The 17741-nt window shown below is 42.0% G+C and overlaps 1 protein-coding gene across 14 annotated transcripts in view; it reads right to left on the bottom strand.

Moving 5' to 3' along the window:
* Positions 1-17741, bottom strand: part of SORBS1 (sorbin and SH3 domain containing 1) — a 244009-nt gene that overhangs the window by 51713 nt on the left and 174555 nt on the right. For 10 of the 14 annotated variants that reach the window (XM_081253012.1, XM_081253016.1, XM_081253007.1 and 7 more), the window contains 4 exons: positions 12695-12742; positions 12439-12568; positions 10610-10724; positions 4860-4943 (listed from right to left, as the gene is read on the bottom strand). In XM_081253012.1, coding sequence (XP_081109138.1) covers positions 4860-4943; positions 10610-10724; positions 12439-12568; positions 12695-12742 — 377 coding nt within the window. The remainder of the gene's footprint in view (positions 1-4859; positions 4944-10609; positions 10725-12438; positions 12569-12694; positions 12743-17741) is intronic. The other 4 variants (XM_081253014.1, XM_081253004.1, XM_081253015.1 and 1 more) reach the window with 1 other exon arrangement.

The raw sequence follows: 17741 nt of genomic DNA, 5'->3' as shown, positions 1-17741 counted from the left end.
TCCCCTTTAAGGAAGATGCCAAGCTCAAAAGAAATCCAAACAAAAATTAAGTTGGGGGTCAGGGGTGATCTAAAACAGGAGTCAGAAAGCCAGGCGGCTTAAAAATGACCAGCATAACCATTCATCACCCCAACTACATCAAAAACCATAGAACAAAGAAGAAAGCAACGGGAACTGAGGGCACGAGAAAAACTCAGAAATACCTGTGACAGGTTTGCACTGGGTGCTTTATTAAGCGTCTCCGTTTTTTCTAAATCTGCCTCTAACTCTGTTTGGCAGAGGTTGAGATCTTTCTCTAGATTAGTCTGGTTCAAGAAAGAAAAGATGGGAAAGAGGGTTTTAGTTAGGAGGAAAGGCAGACAGCATGGAAGGTTACGTTTGAAAAACGAGTTTGTTTAGTATCATACATTAATAAGGCAAAGATGGCATGACTAAAACACAAGAGCTTACTAGAAATGAGTTAAAGACAGGAAAACAGAGAATGCAACATTAGGCAGAGAGAATACAAATCCCGTGGTAATCAGAGCTCCAAAACTCTACTGTACTTGCTAGAGAGAGGAACTACACAGACCCCAAAAACCTACCTTTTAGGAAATACTTATTTTCTTATTTTCAGAGTATGGTGACTATGACACATACTATATGTCAGAAGAATAAGCAATTGCTTTAAAAACCTCTACACATTAGTATAAGTCTTAGAGACTTTGTTAAACTGTTTTATCACCAAGCCAAAAAAAAAAAAAAAAGTTACAATCAAGTTAAAAATAAAAGGGGGGGGATTTAATAAAAGAAAAAAGCCCACAACACACGCACACTAGCCAGGCCAGAGCGCACACACACAGCCCACAGTGGAATTACCTTTCTATCCTCTCTAGGAAGGATAGAGCAGTCTCCAGGAGTATAATCCCATATCTTTTTGGGAGGCTGACGGGAAGCAGAGGAGGAAATGAAGAAATGAGCGTAAAGACATAAAGACAAACATGGAGACCGGCTCAAACCAAGAGGGGCAACACTAGGAGAACTGTCTCAACACAGAAAAGTGAACTAAAAACAAAAGGAGTGGGCACCCTGTCTCCTGAGGCCACCTGGGGACCCCATGGAACTCAGGAGCTGGAAATGTTAAAGTGGGAGGTTTATTTCTGCACCTCTGTCTCAAGAGTCAATCACTGTTGGATTCTAAATATTGAAAACTTTAAAAAGAAGGAAAAAAAAAAGCATTAACGCCAATTTGAACAAAAACAAACATTTAAATTCCTCATTGTTCTTTTCCAACTAAGATGGACACTGAGAGCCTACATTTTGGAAGCTAGTCTTCTCCCCTGTAAAATTCATTGTCTTCATAAACGTGTGAATTTGGAGATCTAACCAAGGGTGGGTACGTGGTGCTAAATGTGCTTCCTGTGGCTTGTGGCAATGAAATCCATGTATGAAACAGGTGTTAAATATTGCACTGTAGAACTAGACAATTTCACTAATTTTTAAAAAATCTCCTTTTACAATTTAACTAGACTTTGGTAATACTGCTGATGGTAGAGTCAAACCTTCCATCTCTCTTAGAAGGCAGAGTTTATACTTTGAATTTAAACAGTGAACTGTAAGGTTATTTTTATTTTCTCCTTTAACTGTTTATGTTAGAATTAGAACTGCATTCCCGAAGTAGAAATCTGCCAGGAGAATTGTTTTAAGCGGGGTCCAGAGGGTAGGACATCTGGAAGTTACAAGCCGCTTCTATCTTTGCAACCTCTCTTCCACTAAGTAAACCTTCGTGTTCTGCCCACTTAGACTTGAAATTTCTTACACAGTGACCTCTGAGGAGATGAGATCATTAATAACTCCTATCATTCTGTGCAAATTTCATCATAACCAACTCTATGGAAACATTCAAATTAGTTTTACATTTTGCCCCGAGCTTACTTACAGAAATCACATCAATTTCTGTAGAAATTAGGGGGAGAAAAAAGAAGAAAAAGCTGACACTCCAGGCCAAATAAAAAGTAATTGATTTTACAAATGCAACGTAATTGATTCCAAGGTGCCTTCACCAGTAACTCCTGTATGTAATATAAATTGCGTATATTCTGCAATTTGTAAAGTAAGTGCCACTGACAATTACCATTCATCTTTAAGCACTTAATACAGTTGGATTGTTCATCTGGGGATGGAGATGTTTTCAAGTCACTGATGGTAGCTCTACTCATTTACTTACTGCAAAAAATAAGACAGTGCTTACAAATTAAATTGGTTTTAAATAATCTTCCCCCAAATGGTCCCTGGAGTCTTAAATTAGTTGATATCCTACAACTCATTAGACCTAAAAGGTATTACAGTCAGGAGCTTGCTGAAACTTCAGCTCATTTTGGGTGGCTTTAAGTGAAGGGGCCAAGGAAGAAAGGAGTTCAGGATAAATGTCTAAAGTTCTAGCAGGCTTTACTAGGGGCAAGTGGGTCCTAGGTTCATATGGCGTAAAAAGGAGAAACAATGATCCACGTGGTTTGATAGTAGTTTTAATTTCATTCTGCTTCTGAATGACTGAAAAATCTTCCAAAACAACTGCCATGGATTATACTCCTTTTATTTATGTCTCTTGCTCTTTTGTGGCCCAGAGTTGATTGGGGTAGGAGAGAAGTGAAGAAAAAATTTCTCCCCATCACACCTTCCTCCCAAACTCTGGGAGTCATCAACCTGGTTCAACCAGATAACAAGCCCACCCTTAGGATGACTCAGACCATAAGCACCCGTTCACCTCAGTGCTGTTCCTCAGGATATAGGCATTGATTAAGCTATTTTGGCAAGTCTTCAAAAGTATCATCTTCTAATACTTTAAAAGACCTACACAAAAAAGAGGTAGTCCCATTTAAGAAGGACTCTAAGGTCTATGCAAGGAACACTCTGGCTTCAGAGAAAATGACCTTTTGGAAAAGCATCTCTAAGTCTTTAAATAATTAAGAGGCAATTAGGAATACAAATTATAGGAAGGTCCCCGTACGCAAATGGACCGTGTTGTCAACATTTGTCTGGATTGGTTGTGTGGGCTCAGACTACAGTTTCCAGCAGAAACGATGCTAATTCACGGAGCTATTCACGGAGCCTATCTAAATATGCTGTGACTGAAATGCTGTCTACTGCTAATGAAAAGAGTATTATTTACGATGACAGATTTAATAAAACAAACCAATCACAATTAATTAGAAAAAAAATGGCTTCATAACTTTTCCTAAAAGTTAATATTTCAGTAAAACTAAAATAGTTATTTGTTATCTGGCAAATGAAGAGATGGCTAGAAATTTGTGGATTCTGAACAGGGTTTCAAAACTCAGTGGCATAGACTCCTTCTTATAAACAATTTAAAGCTAATATCTTTTGCTTTCTCTGATGAAAGCATGGCATTATTATTGCGTGTACCAATCATGGTCTTTTTTTTGAGGGGGCAGGGGTACACATTTCTGCAGGTTTTTTTGTGAGATAATTGAGCAGGTTTTAAGAAAAAGAAAAGGAAAAGGGTTAGGATACTGTTAAATCTTTGCATGTGGAAGAGACTGCGTGAGGTAGACTTCACTGATGTGTGAATGGTGGACAGCAGAGAAAACAGGGAGAGAGAGGAGAAGTGAGGGGTGTAACAAAGCTTTGGGGAGGAGACGGTGCAGACTTTGGGTTGGATGCTTCCCTCTCTGGTCATTAGGTGGCGCTGTTCATCCAGGACACCTCGGCTGACTTTAGGTGACAGTGTCAGGGAGGGGACAAAGTGGGAGGAATGCCTGTTCCTACAAGAAGGGGTGTTTGCAAGGCAGGTGCTCCTAACTCAGAAAATGACTGAACATTCAAACAAAGCTCAGCAATTCCAGAGCAACAGTGAAATTGCTCCATCTTCATCTTCATTAAAAAATGTACTACAGAATTTAACATTTTACTGAACTATAAAGTTAATGGCTATCTGCAAATAAAACTATCATTCTAAATCATGGTGATTCAAATGCCGATTCAATGCTTAAAGTCTCATACAAACATCTAATAAAATGTTTTATTTTTATACACTAAATCCCTCCACCTGTAAATTCTTTTTGCAGCTGTAATAATTAAGACTTTAAAGTAACTGGAGCTTTAAAGTCAGTTTCCAGTCATCTCCAGTGGAAAAATGAGCTCAATTCTCCCTTTGGTTTGATGCTCCTTTGGGTGCAAGTCCAAGAAAATCCTGCTTTAAGTGCCAAAAATCAATTTGTACCAAAGCGAACTCGGACACATCACAGGGAAGCTACAGGCTATTGGGCTGAATACTAAGTTTGCTACAATTCCTAACTCTCATTTCTAATTTTGGGAAATATTATCCTACCTCAGAGAAATCATTCCCTAAAAGTCGCCTGTAACAGGATGGCATTCGAGGATCACCTCTGCATAGAGGGGCCCGTTTCCACTGGCACTTCCCTTTCATGTGTGCTGCTAAAATTTCTATTAGTGACAATGCTGGTCTTTCTCAGTGTGTAATGCGTTCTCCTGGTTGTCTTCAGTACACCATGAAGACTTTGGTCAAGGAACTGAACCAAAGGCCGAAATAATGCAATCTACAAGGTGTGTGATATTTGTTGCTAGTGGTGGGAGGTCCTGAAACAAACTTAGCCATGTCTCCTGGGGGAGTTTCTAGCAAGGAATGCTGTCTAGAGCTCACTGTCCTTTCTTGGTGAAGTAAAGCAATGGAAAGCTCACAGGTTGCAGCGAGAATAGACAATCCCACCACTGACAGCCAACAAGGCTGCTCCCCACTTCCTGAATTCTTTACAAATAGGTCTGATTTTTTTTATCAGCAACAATGCATCAACAGCACTATGAAAACAGGTGTCTATAACCACTGAAGCTATTAAACTTACCGGTTTCCCAAACTCCAATTCCGAAAAGAATTTATACCAAGGTTCATTCTTTAAATCTATCTCTTCTGGGCTTATATCCCGACTCTATAAGGGTTGGTGATAGGGAAATGGAAGAGAGAGAAGGATAACATTATGCAGAGATTACATAGGAACCGGCCAGTAGAGATGCAGTGGTTTCCAGAAATATACAGCACCTGCATTCAACAGCAGCGATCATCCATTTCTTTACTGACATGAGCAAAATCAGGGGAGCTGAAACAGGCGGGAAAGGATGCGTTTATGAAAACAGGCACACTGAGGTAGGGAGCAGTGAGGGAGTCATTCTCTGTCCCAAGGCAGAGAGACGACAGATGGAGAACGCTGCACCACACTGCCGCCCTCCCAACAGATCTGAACATGGGCATGACAGTTTCCCTTGGCAATTGTCGGAGTGGTGGGAGAAAAGAGAGCCCTTATCCCTCTTTACAAAGAGCTATTAGTTAAGAGCAAATAACTTGGGGAACACATCAAACGTTTAGCCATCTATGCCAGATGAGTACAGCAAACACTTTTTATGGGCTAGTACAGTTTTAGTACTTATTTGCAAGGCTGCCTTAAGGTTTTCAAAATAAGCAGCAAATACTGACGCTTTTATAAAAGCCAATTTGTTAATACTGCATCTTTAATGGCACATGAGTAGGTGAGAAACCATGTCCCATACAGAGTAAAGTGAAAGATGATGTAAGTAAAAACAGTAGACACAAGTGAAAAAACATTTTAAACAAGCATCCATGGGGGATGAATACAGACAGAATATACTTTGTGTTCTACGAAATAAACATTAAAGAACTAGGGAAAAAATAAAGCAAGGGAAAAGCTGAACAAGACAGATAACAGAACGATAGGGGGGGAAAAACTTTGGGGTTATGTTACAAAAATAAGTTAGATTTCTCATTTTATACGACTCTAAAAAGTAGTTCACAGACTGATAATATGATTCCATGGGATTTCATGTTTAATCAAATATTTATAAAGTTCTGGTACCTTGCTCTGTGGAAGAGCATGTGTTTCCGGAAATAATTAGTTGGAAAATGAATGCCTGGAAAGCAAATCAGGTTTCTCCTTAATAAACCGGAGATATGGTCACATCAGATAGAAGTGTTAGAGGCTCACGGCTTAATTCCTACGGGTATATACGTTTCAAAAAATCTTGATAGTCACAAAAGAGAGAGGTGGTGATATTCTGACAACAATATGAAATAGAAAATGTACATGTTCCACTGTGATTGAAAACATCATAAGAAACTTCATGCCCTCAGGGCCACGACACATGAGGAAGGAAACTGCAGATCCTGTGGACGCATCTCCAAGTGACTCCTTCACAAAGCTGCTCCTCCTGGACACATTTTTCTTAACATTCAGTTAACAGGCCTTTTGTAGCTTATTGAAATGACCGTAAACTTCCTTAGTGACCTTTACCAATCTCTTCTAAAAATCCCTATAAGAATCTTTACCATTATTTCTACTTTTGCTTTAAATAGAGGAAAATATGGCAGAGGACTTTTCTTCAACAGAAATTAACTGGATAGACGTTAGTTGAAATCAAAGGGAAATATATGTTGAAACAGAGTCTGCCCTCTTGAATCCAGATTAAAACCTCCTCCAACTGTCTTTAGGGGCGTAGGGCTTAAACCTTGGAGAATGCGTGTTCCTTCTCAATGGATTTTGCAATTATGTAAAATAATGGATTCTGTATTTATTCAGTGAAATGAGGCACAATATCTACAAAGACACCACTATTCAGGAGAGACAGTTTAGACACAGGGACACCCCAGATCCTTGTATGATGGGGTTTCATGAAACCTATTTCATGTTTATTATTTTAAAAGACTATTTATAAATTGCTCTCTGGGAGTAGTCTCTTTTCATTAAAAAAAAAAAAGTATCAACTCTTTCAGGAAACTGCCTGAATGTTTTGGTCCTCAGTCCTGAAAGAATTAACCCATTTTATTGTCAAAGGTTGTTTGCAGATTGTTTTACTGCTGAGGTTAATGCCAGGCTGAGAACTGAGTCAGGAGGTATGTCAACCAGCTTGGACCCAGAGCAGCCAGCCTCAGCCCTCTGAGCTGCCAGAGAGAAAGTTAAAGAGGCAATACCACACAGCATTTGATTCTGCATTTATAACTCCACTACAGATCCAAGTACAGAACAGACAGGCAGAAAACGTCCTTCTGGATGCAGAACAGGCTCTCTGTACTGGCAGGCAAAGCAGATTCCACAAGGCCAGGCTGAGTTCTCTGCTACCAGTGGCTATCTTTTCCCAGCTTGGCAAAATCCTCAGAAAAGGCAGGTGACTTGAGAGGGACACCTGACTGTCCTGAAGGACAGTTTTGCTGCTTGGACGGGAGCCAGAGACTAGCTTCAGATTTTAATTAAATAATCTGAATGTAGCCCAGTCATTTACATGGCATTTTATAATGGTCATAGATCTTTAACCCACATTATCACACATGATCCTCTCACTCAGTGCTTCAGTGAGGCTGGCAGGCCAGATAATAATTTCATTTTATAGATGAAAACACTGTGGTTCAGAAAGGTTAAGCGATGTCCCAAGACATAAGGCAGAGTCAGAATTCGAACTCAGAACTCCGACCTTGCAATTCCTAGTCCAATGCTGTTTACATTTCTCATACTCCCCATGAGAAGGGGGCGGGCCTGCTTAGTTTGTGGATGACACTAAGCTAAAACAGGGGCAAGTGACAAACTTGAAAAGTCAGGAAGGAATTCAAGGTGACAGTAAAATGGGAAGAAACCAAGTTGGGTAAATCCCCTTGTTTTACACTTTCAAATATATATCGTGTCTGTGATAATGATTTTAATGTCTGTCCTTCCTACTATACCCCTATGGGAGCAGGAACTCCAACATCTAATGCAGAGCTTGGCACATCAAAGTTATTCTATACAGCAGACCCTTGAACAGTGCGGGCATTAGGGGTGCGTGCAATCGAAAAATCCAAGTATAATTTACAGTTGGCCCTCTGTAGCCACGGTTCCTCTATATCCACAGATCCAACCAACCACGATTGTGTAGGGCTATAGCATTTACTATTGAAAAGAATCCATGTATAAGTTGACTATGCAGTTCAAACCCATGTTGTTCAAGGGTCAATTGTATATATTTATTGAATTGAGCTGAAGTTCAGGTCTATAAGGGACTTTGGAGGAAAGTAAAAGGAACACAGCCTGAAAAAAGCCATTTCTGACAAAGCAAGGACTGACCAACAGGTCTCCAATTCCAAGACCAGAAGAGGAGAAAATGGACTCATACTATGATAAGAGGGAGGCCAAACAGTTATGAAGAACTTCATATGAGTTTGCCAAACAGCTGAATGGGTCACCAAGACTGTGAATCTCCTGGGGGGATTCTGAAGGTAGCACAGTGTTTGTCTGTCTGGGATGCTGTGGGTTTGCTCCAGGGACAAGATGTGCTCTGAGGCAACCTTTACAGCCTACTCTTCAACTCTTTGTGTGAACAACAGACAGAGAGATGTGCCTGTGAGGCCACAATTTAAATTGCCAGGCTTAAGCAGACACGGGCACCTCCAACTGGAAAAGAATTGGGGGGAAAAGTGGATTTTCCCCCTTAAAAGGAGATGTGCATTACTGAGAGCACATTTAGATTCTTACATCTGTCTGTCTCTAGTTAGTATACTTATTCACAGTTAACAACAACAAAAATGTGTGTGTGTGTGTGTGTGTGTGTGTGTGTGTGTGGTGGTGGGGTGGTGGCTGTGGAAGGAAGGGGGTTCCTCAAATTCTGGTAAACCCGACACTGGAAACCAAAAGGCAGGACTCACGTGCTGAAACTCACACTCCAACGTTTCTGCTCATGTGGCAAAAATAGCAGGAAAAGAAATTCAAAAATAAAGGACGAATTCAACCCCTGTGAAGCGTAGACTGTGAAAAGATGAAGATTCTCTCTAAAATGAAAAACGACTCTTTGGGAAGAACAGCGCTAAATAGAGGGAAAGGCACGAAACTAAAACAGCTGGACAGTGATGTTCCTCCCTGGCCAGTCTTTGGTGTTATGTCCTAACTGGGTTGGCCCAGGTCCTGGTACAACCAGGGGGCTTCCTGTGTGGGAACACCCAGACGGTGCTTGGCAATCCATGTGTATGGTCACCACAACTCCCAAAGAGGGCCCTGTGGGCACTGTGTGCTACTTTTCGGGGTCTGTAAAAACAATATAAATGATCCCAAGGACTATGACATGGAAGACATTGTGATCATTGTGGTATCAGTGAGAAAAATAAAACTATGTTACTGTTTTTTTCCTAGTTTTGAATAGTGGTCAAATTATTAGGAACCAAGGAAAGGAGGAGGAAACAAAGGAGAAATTAAGGGGCAAGCCTTCAATAAAGCAATGACCGTCTATGAACAATAATAAATAATAAACTGCCAACACAAAAGCACCCAAAGGCCTACAGAGTCTCTAAAATCATTGAAGTGCACTGACATGTGATGGTGTGTCCACCACTTGTTATTCAAGTGTCGGGAATATACTCAAATGACATGACATTCTCTCTAGGAAGACCTGTAGGGAGGATTACCTTCCGTACTTGTTACTTTCTAAGAGAGAGAGAAGCTCCAATGCAGGGTGGAGCCAGAGGCAAAATTCTCCGCTCCTCTCAGAACTTTTTGCTTAAAATAACTGTGGTGCACAGTAAACGCTGAAGAATGACAACTCTGAAGCATTTCTGTGACCTGTTGAACCTTTCTTCCTAATTAAAATTTCTTATCCCTTTGTGCTTTTAAAGATGTCACCTTTTTATTTTATTAAAAGTCAAATCAATTATTCCTTAAAAACATGTAGAGCAAAAGAGGTGGAGGGAGAATAATTTGAGCCCACATTTCAGAGGCCTACTTATTCTGGACTCAGTGTGGTAACAGCATTTTAATAAGAATCAATCCCCAGCATGATAATTCCATCCTGCTGGCACAGCTGCAGGGTTTATAGAGCTTTGGAGGATCCCTTTAACCATGTTCAGAATTCTGAAACCAGCTTTTTCTAATGAAGGGTGAATAAAAGGAAACGTGATCGGCAGATACGAAACTAATCAGTTTGTAAAAATTCTCCCCTGCTTTTGCAGGGTGGTCTGCTATGCCCATACAGGCCATTTTCCCCACTGATAATTGCTTGGAGATGTGAACTTGTATAGGGAACCATAAACCAGACTGAGTTATGAAATTCATCCTCTCTATTGCACTTGTCAGAAAAGGAAGGCCTAAAAGACATACTCTAACAGCCTGGGGCTTTTTTCCCCCAAGTCACATCATCATATTAATTATTTGGCTTTTAATGATGTACTAGTAACTTCTACAAACTTTGCACATGTTCAAATAAGAGTCACCTAAAAAACCCCAACTTTAGTCCAGTTAGTAATAAGCCTGATAAATGAATGGTTAGATGTTTAAAAAAAGATAGCAGCAAAATCCACCTTTACCTTACAAAATTTAAAATTAGTGAAAACCATGAGCAAAAAGAGCAACAAAGCCACAATAAGAGGATTCTTTCAAAGCACACTCTCGGGACTTATTTTGTGAACACCTGCAAAAATGAAAAGGGTAAAAATGCTTCATATTTTCATTGTTTTCTAAACAAAGCAAGTCTATTTCAAGGGAGAAAGAATGTAATCCAAGTGCACACACAGTGCATCTGGATTAAAGAACACGGGCAGGGTGAGACAAAAGAACTTTAATATGCACATTACCATCTTTTCGTTGGTCAGAACGGAGGACTTGCCCGGCTGATACTCGTAAATGCTTTTGGGTTCTGCACGGTATTTTCTTGTATCCGCTTTCTTATCTGGGGGCTCCCAGTCGTTTCTGTAGAAAGGAAATCCTATTAGAGCTATTTTCATGAAAATTGGCATCCGACAGGTCTGACTTTGGCTGACTCTAGTCTAATCAAGGAATTTTTATATCCGAGGCACAAAATCGGACTCCGCCCAAAGCATTTAGTTGTGCTGGTTTCCTTCTTCAAACAAACAGATCCCTGTGTTCGCTTCACAAAAGGCTTGAGGTGTCCTGTGCTCACAACCAGACACCGGGAAGCAGAGAGAAGAGAAAGAGAAGAAAGGAAGCAGCAGCAGCAGCAGCAGCAGAGCTTGCTCTGGAAAAATCCTTCACCTTGCTCTGCTCTCAGGAGCTTATCATTCCCCAGACATGCCTGTACTTCCCACTCAGGCTAGTGCAGTGAGAGAGAATGCAGGTCCCGGAGCCAGGCAGCTGTGGCTCCAACTCTGCTACAGCACTTGCTAGCTAGCTGATCTGGGCCAAGCACTTTGCCACTATCTACCTTAGTTGCCTCATCTGAAAAATGGGGTTGCTTTAAGGATTAAATGAGACAGTATGTCTCAGCATGTAAATCACTTAGCAGAGCACCAGGCCCCCAGGAACCACTCAATAAATGTTATTTGTTATTATAACCGTGTTCTTCTTCCCTATTCCACACCCCATCCGGTAATCATCAAAACTGCAGCCTTTGGCACCAGTACTTAACCCGATCCAGTGAGGAATTTCAGAGGATACATGAAGCCTTGGAAATTATCTGCAAAATTTTTATACATGCACATAATTGCACTTTGCACTGTGATATTATATTCAGTTTTTCCTGCAAGGCTATAAACTTCTTGAAGGCAGGGACGATGATTTATGTATGTTTATATTCCTCCATAACATCTGGTTCAACCTGCACACAGAATGTACCCAGTAGGCGCTCGATGAACGCACTTGTAAGGATTTACGGGTATACCCAGCCTTCCTTTCAGATTAATTGTCAAATTCCTCAGGCAGATGTCACTTACGTATATGTGGGATTTCAAAAACAGCCGTTCATTTGTCTATGAAGATGGAAAAGGTTTGGAGGTGTGAAACAGTGTGTATTTAAAGGAAAAATAAGTAATTCAGTTTGGCCAGGGCCTTTCTGTGGATTGAGAAGTGGTGGAAGATGGAGCTGGGAGACGCATGGGACACCAGTCCGGATGGCACAGGAGGTTGCTCCAGAGGGCAGAAGACTCAATAAAAGACAATCGGGTCATCTGGTGCGGGCATTAACAGATGACTGATATCATTACAACCATGTGAGCCTTATGCTTTGATAATGTGTTGAATAAATAAATAGATACTAAAAAGCGTGGCTTCATTTTAAAATTATATTCTCTGCTATGGGCCCCATCAGTATGCACAGAGTATAAAAACACATGACAAATTTTATGGCTAAAGGATTTCTCTTGTGAAGAAGTAAAAAGTGATGATAATTATCGTCAACATTATTAAGTGCATACTGTGAGCCAGGCACTACTAGAAATGTTACATGCAGCATCTTGTTTTATCCTTGCAACATCCCTATGAATGCAAAATATATCCCCATTTTACAGATGAGAACATTGAGACTCAGAAAAAACAAGTCACTGTTAATAAGTGACAGAGCAGGGATTCAAACTCAGGTCTACTTGACTCCTGGCTCCAATGCTGCCTGACCCAGAGAAAGAGATTGTGTATGAGAACCTAAAATCACAGAGCTGATGAGAGCACTTACCTTTCTGGGCTTGATTTTAGCGAGGAAGAGCGGGTCGGGAGGGGAAGCGTGGCCGACCTCTTAACTACCTTCTCACCATCAATGTAGCTCATCTCACTTTTTGAGCGAGGCACAGAAAGGGGAGATTTTGCTGGAGAAGGAAAAAGTGGGTGTGAAAGACTTTTAAAACAGATGAAAACTGAAAACAGGAAGATGTCTTCCCTCGTTCACCACTCTCCCTTCCTCCCCTACAACCAAGAAATTCTAAGTCACTTACTGTCTTCAGAAAAGGAATATCGAGGAGAGTACAGATCTGAATCATCATCTAGTGAACAAAACAAAACGTGATCAGGAGACATCTGGCTAAGGTAGGAGAACCGAGTGACACGTCCCCCACTGCCACTGTCCTGCACCGGCATCCAGCCATACCTGGGAGCCCAGCGGACAGAGGAGGAGCCCAGCACCAGAAGCTACACCACGGCAAACCATAGTTCAGAGCTGGGTTTGGAGAACCCACCCAACCAAACAGACCTGTAGTCAGGAAGGTACATTCATGACGCCTGGGGAAACACTGCTCCTGACACCCAGAAACGCATGGGGACAAATAGCCAAAGGCCCTCTCGAGAGAATTTCCACAAGCAAAGCTGGTCCCCAGCCTGGCTGAGTGGGAAACGGGCTGAGATAGATGCCTGGGTGCTCATGCTGTCTCTGGTCCATACTGCTGAGTTTCATGGAGTCCCCAGGCCTGCTGGGTGGGATGGGGAGGCCTGGAGGTGTGGTTTCTAGCTACCCAGCTCAGCTGTGACCCATTTCATATGCTAGGGTTCCATATACAATATCATGGAGCAAAGAGGTACTGCAGCTAAGAAAACACTTTGAGAAACCCCTCATAATCATTTGTTTTGATTCCACCTCAAACTGGTTCCTCGAGTAGCTTTCCTTCCTTGGAACCCCACATGCCCTCGGCAGATGTGGTTACACAGTTTGCTCTGCAAAGGTGCTGCTCACGGAAAGTGCCTAAATTGTGACTCTGGACCAAATCAAACACACATGGGTTTCTGTGGTGGGAGATGGCTCTCCAAGGGCACAGCACATGTCCCTAAATAAGTGGAACACCGACTGGGGCGCTAAGACTGGCAGAACAAAGACAAGACATAAACCCTTCATGGAGATGGCTGCGTTGAACTAAAAATGAGACCGCAGGTTCACTCACGAGAATAGGTTTTTCTGCTGGGACTGTCCTGGAAACCCAGGATATTGAATCAGTACAGCCACGATCCCACGAGGCATCACTACATCCCCCCCAAAGAATTTCTCCAACAAGAGTTAGGCTGAAACAGCCTCTCCCGTTTTCTAATAGCTCGCTAACCTGAATTCAGAATTCATGAATACGGAATGAAGACCCAACTCCTTCCCTTAAAATCAGTAACAGCTCTAACCAAGCACATGAACTAGCCTGCAAAGACAAGTCAGAGAATCCGATGCAATGTGTCGATGGCTAAGTGTCAGTCAAGTCCTTATCTCCATGCAAGTCATTTTAAGTTTCAGAGCAGAAAAGGCCAGAGTATTTTATAAAATGTAAATAAAGCTAACACTGCTACTATTTTGAGTATTCTTCAAAACCAGTCTATCTCCCCTTTCGTCCCCCCATTTTATCTGTCCCAGGTCTCCCCAGCTCCAATAATGGAAAGGCTTCAGGTACCAAGATATCTTTTCTCCTCCCTCCCTCCCTCTTTTTGCTTTGATATTGACTAATTCTTATCCTTAAAGTTGAACAGGGCTTAAGGTTTTCCTGCCAATATAGCCAAGCCTTTCCCTGCAATAAACTGAACGTGCAAGCTTACTTATGTTAACTTTCGAAAAGAGGGCAGCAGAGATAAAATGGGATCCAGAAATACACAATTTTGAGGACTATTCTGAAGACTTGTGTTGCCTGCTTTTGTTCTGTATTACTGCTTTTGCTTTTTAACACAACTTCTGATTATTGTACTGATAAAATGCCACAGCATCAAAGAAAACGAAAAATCAGCTTTGAGTGCAGAGATCTGATTGGAAAAATGGTGCCAGCCAAATGAGTAGTTAGCTTAGTTAGAAACCAGTGTAAGTTGTGTTTAAAATCCAGCCTAGCATTTTAGCTCAAAACACTGTATCTCTCTGAATCATGGGGAAATTACAGCCTAGGAGCAGATGGTAAGGTGAGGGTTAAATTATAACCTCGCTCTTGAGGTAAGCAGCACAGTTTTCATGAGGGAAAAATGGCACTTAAATATTCAAAGATCTTTTAAAAAATTCTCAGCTCTTTAAAAGTTTTTGCTCCCTAGAGCTTTCTAATGTGGACTTCTAGAGGACTTGTTAAAGGAAACTGAGAAACAGCTCTTCTGAGATGGAAAAAAGAAACAGCATGGCTTGGGCAGTTAATCCGTGTATTTTGAAAGTTAGAAGAAGTAGGAAAGAGAGGGGTGCGGGGTGAAGGCAACAGAGAAGTTTGAATGACCGAACCTTCTTAAAGCTGTTTCTTACTTGGTGTAAGTGGAAAAAGAAATCTCCCCCACCTCAGGCTAGCACAAGGCAGGGGCGTCTCCGTGAACTAGCTTCTCATTTTTCCCAGTGTCCACAGGATCCAAGTCTGACACGTGGATTTCAGTTCATTGACTTTCAAGTGGGCAAACTGAAGTTGCACAGATTCATCTGAACACTAGCAATCAGGACAAGTTCCAGGGGATGTATAATTTATTCTTTTAATATTTAATGTTTGTCTTGCAAATCTAATGGAAGAAAATTTTACCTACATTTATGAAAAAAGACAATAGCTGTTCCATTAAGAGCCTAATAGTAACTGGTAATTTACTAATATTGTCTCACTTAATCCTTGCAAAAACTCCTGGAGGTACGTAAATATCTATCTTAGAGACAAGGAAATTAGGGCCCTGGGAGGTTAAGCAAATTTGCCCTTAGCCATACAGTGAGAAAGACAAAGCAGGAATGGATTCAAGGTCTTTCTGACCCCACTTCCCTACCTATGCTGCCCCCCATCCCTGTGATAGGGCTGGGACTTTGTTCTACCCTCATCTGCCCAATCCTGGGGAGAACTGTGGCTATTCCATTATCATTTTTATTAGGGAAGAGGCAGGGGAGGATGTTCTTTTGAAACTCAGTCACACACTGCAGTGCTGGCCAGGCTGACTTCTAGCCCTTGAAGCCTTTGCTCTACTTTTCTGCAACACGGCCCCCGCCCTGGTGACATTTAAGCGAGTTTTCTGAGTTACCCCACCACACTTCTAGCTTTCCTCCTGCTCTTCTCCAGGGAAATGGGTAAAACTAAGTCACTCTTGCTACATCTTTCACTTGCTGCTTCTTGTACCTTCTCCTGGCAGGCTAAGTCTATACTGGGACAGGTGGAGATGCAGCTGGAAATACACTGAATGGGAAAACCGGGTGTAAGGTTCACCTTCTGCATTTCTATACACCAGAGCTGGCCAAATATGTGTGTGTTTAACCATAGTTGAGACACACTAAATGAAATGTTTCTCAAGTTGTCTATGAACACAGATATCATCTATGCATGAAATCCTGCTTTCGCTATTTCTCTAAGAGTCCTTTCAAAGAACGTCCTAGTGGGCTCAGCAGAGCCGGGATCTTGTGATTCCTACTTGTGGTGGAGCCACATGCTGACTGTCCTTCAGAGCCCCAAGCATCAAACATCAAATCTTGGCAGCAATACCCAGAACTTCCTGTGCCAGTGACTTCCACAAAAGTCTAACACCGAGCAGCATTTACTGGGGGTGAACAACTCACTCCTGAGCCCTGAAGACCCCTGCCGGGCCTTGATGTTTACGCACGAGTGACTGCCCTCTGGCAATCTGTTCTGGGAGGCTCCATTTGGGGACAGCTACTCTCCTAAAACTGCCAGGAGGCACATAATTGCCTTTCCAACCACAGCAACTTTAAATAGACTAAAAAAGATTTCTTCAGTTTTTTTTTTTAAAGAATGTATAATAATCTTAAAGACACTGGAGAAAGTGCTGTTTGTTCTACAAAAAGTGTGTAATTGACCAAAATGGGATTACTGACAAAAAGCAGTATTTGCATAATCGCTTGCCTATATCAATTACATTTCAATTTTATGCATTTTTTAGGCCTTTAAACTTAAAATTATTTTTCTAATATCAGTGGCTCATTTTTAACACAATCTTTTCCCACTGCTCAAATTAATCCCTTTTCCTGCTTTACCCCACACACTCAGGAGGAGAAAGGATAAAGGGGTCGAGACAGACACACACACACCCCCACCCAACAAACAAAAATGTACGCAGAGGTGGGTATAAAGGCTGGGTGGGATTGGGGAGGAAGAATAAGAAAAAGGGGGAGTGGGGCAAGATGGTCAGGAAGAGTCCAGGGAGTTTGGGGGAACAGCCCCCAAATCGTCTATGTTCTGGTTAGAAGCGATCAAATTCTAAATATTGAAAAAAGATCAACATAGTCTGTTAGAATAGCTACAAAGACAAATTCGGAAAAAAAATCAAATGTGAGGAGTAAAGAGAATGAGGTGGAGCAGGACAGGAATGACAGGAGCAGAGGTCTGGGAGGACCAGAGGGCTGGAAGACAACTCACCGGCCTCATCTCCCGGGGCGTCCCTCCCTCGAAGGTGGAAAGGGACTAACTGCTACTCTCTCTCAACTATCTCGCAGGTCAGACTTCTGCGCTTGCTAAGCAGAGGACTGCTGGGCAGCTCTAGTTAGGGGAGCAAAGGTGACGGCTGCGAGCACTCAGCCCCTCCTTTGGGCAGCCCTCGCTGGAGTTCGGGCACAGATCCTGGCCAGGCATCTTTACGACAGAACCATTTGCTTGAATTCAAGCAAAATAAGGCTATTCTTAGAAATCCTTTAAGGCCAGTAGAGGATTATCTTAACTCAAATATAGATATGCTTGGGAAAATCAGCCTCTTAAATCCTTGCCTAGTGCATCCCCATCTAGGAACGGGGAAAAAGCTCAGTGAGACTGACCACTATGACGTGATAAGTCACCACAACCTGAGGATGTCCTGAGGTTGTGTCTTGAGTCACTTCACCAGGAGGTGGCAGTGGCCACCATCAGCCTGACAGAAGTGGAAGAGGCATCCAAAAGCAAGGGAAAAAGCTGCTCTCTGAGATTTCACCCTTGGCTGATACAATAGCCCTTTATCCTGACAGGGCCAAATGGGTTCTCACTGGCATGGACCACGAAGTAACACACCAGTTACTCGGCTTTGCTGATTTGGAGGCATCATTTGAAAATCTCTCCCAGAGCCAGCATCATCTGGCCGTGTGCAGAGCAGAAAAGCGAG

This window comes from Mesoplodon bidens, assembly GCF_964165515.1.
Source record: "Mesoplodon bidens genome assembly, chromosome: 1".
Taxonomy (NCBI): domain Eukaryota; kingdom Metazoa; phylum Chordata; class Mammalia; order Artiodactyla; family Ziphiidae; genus Mesoplodon; species Mesoplodon bidens.
Note: the sequence above shows the minus strand (reverse complement) of the source record. Positions and strands in the feature narration are given on the sequence as shown.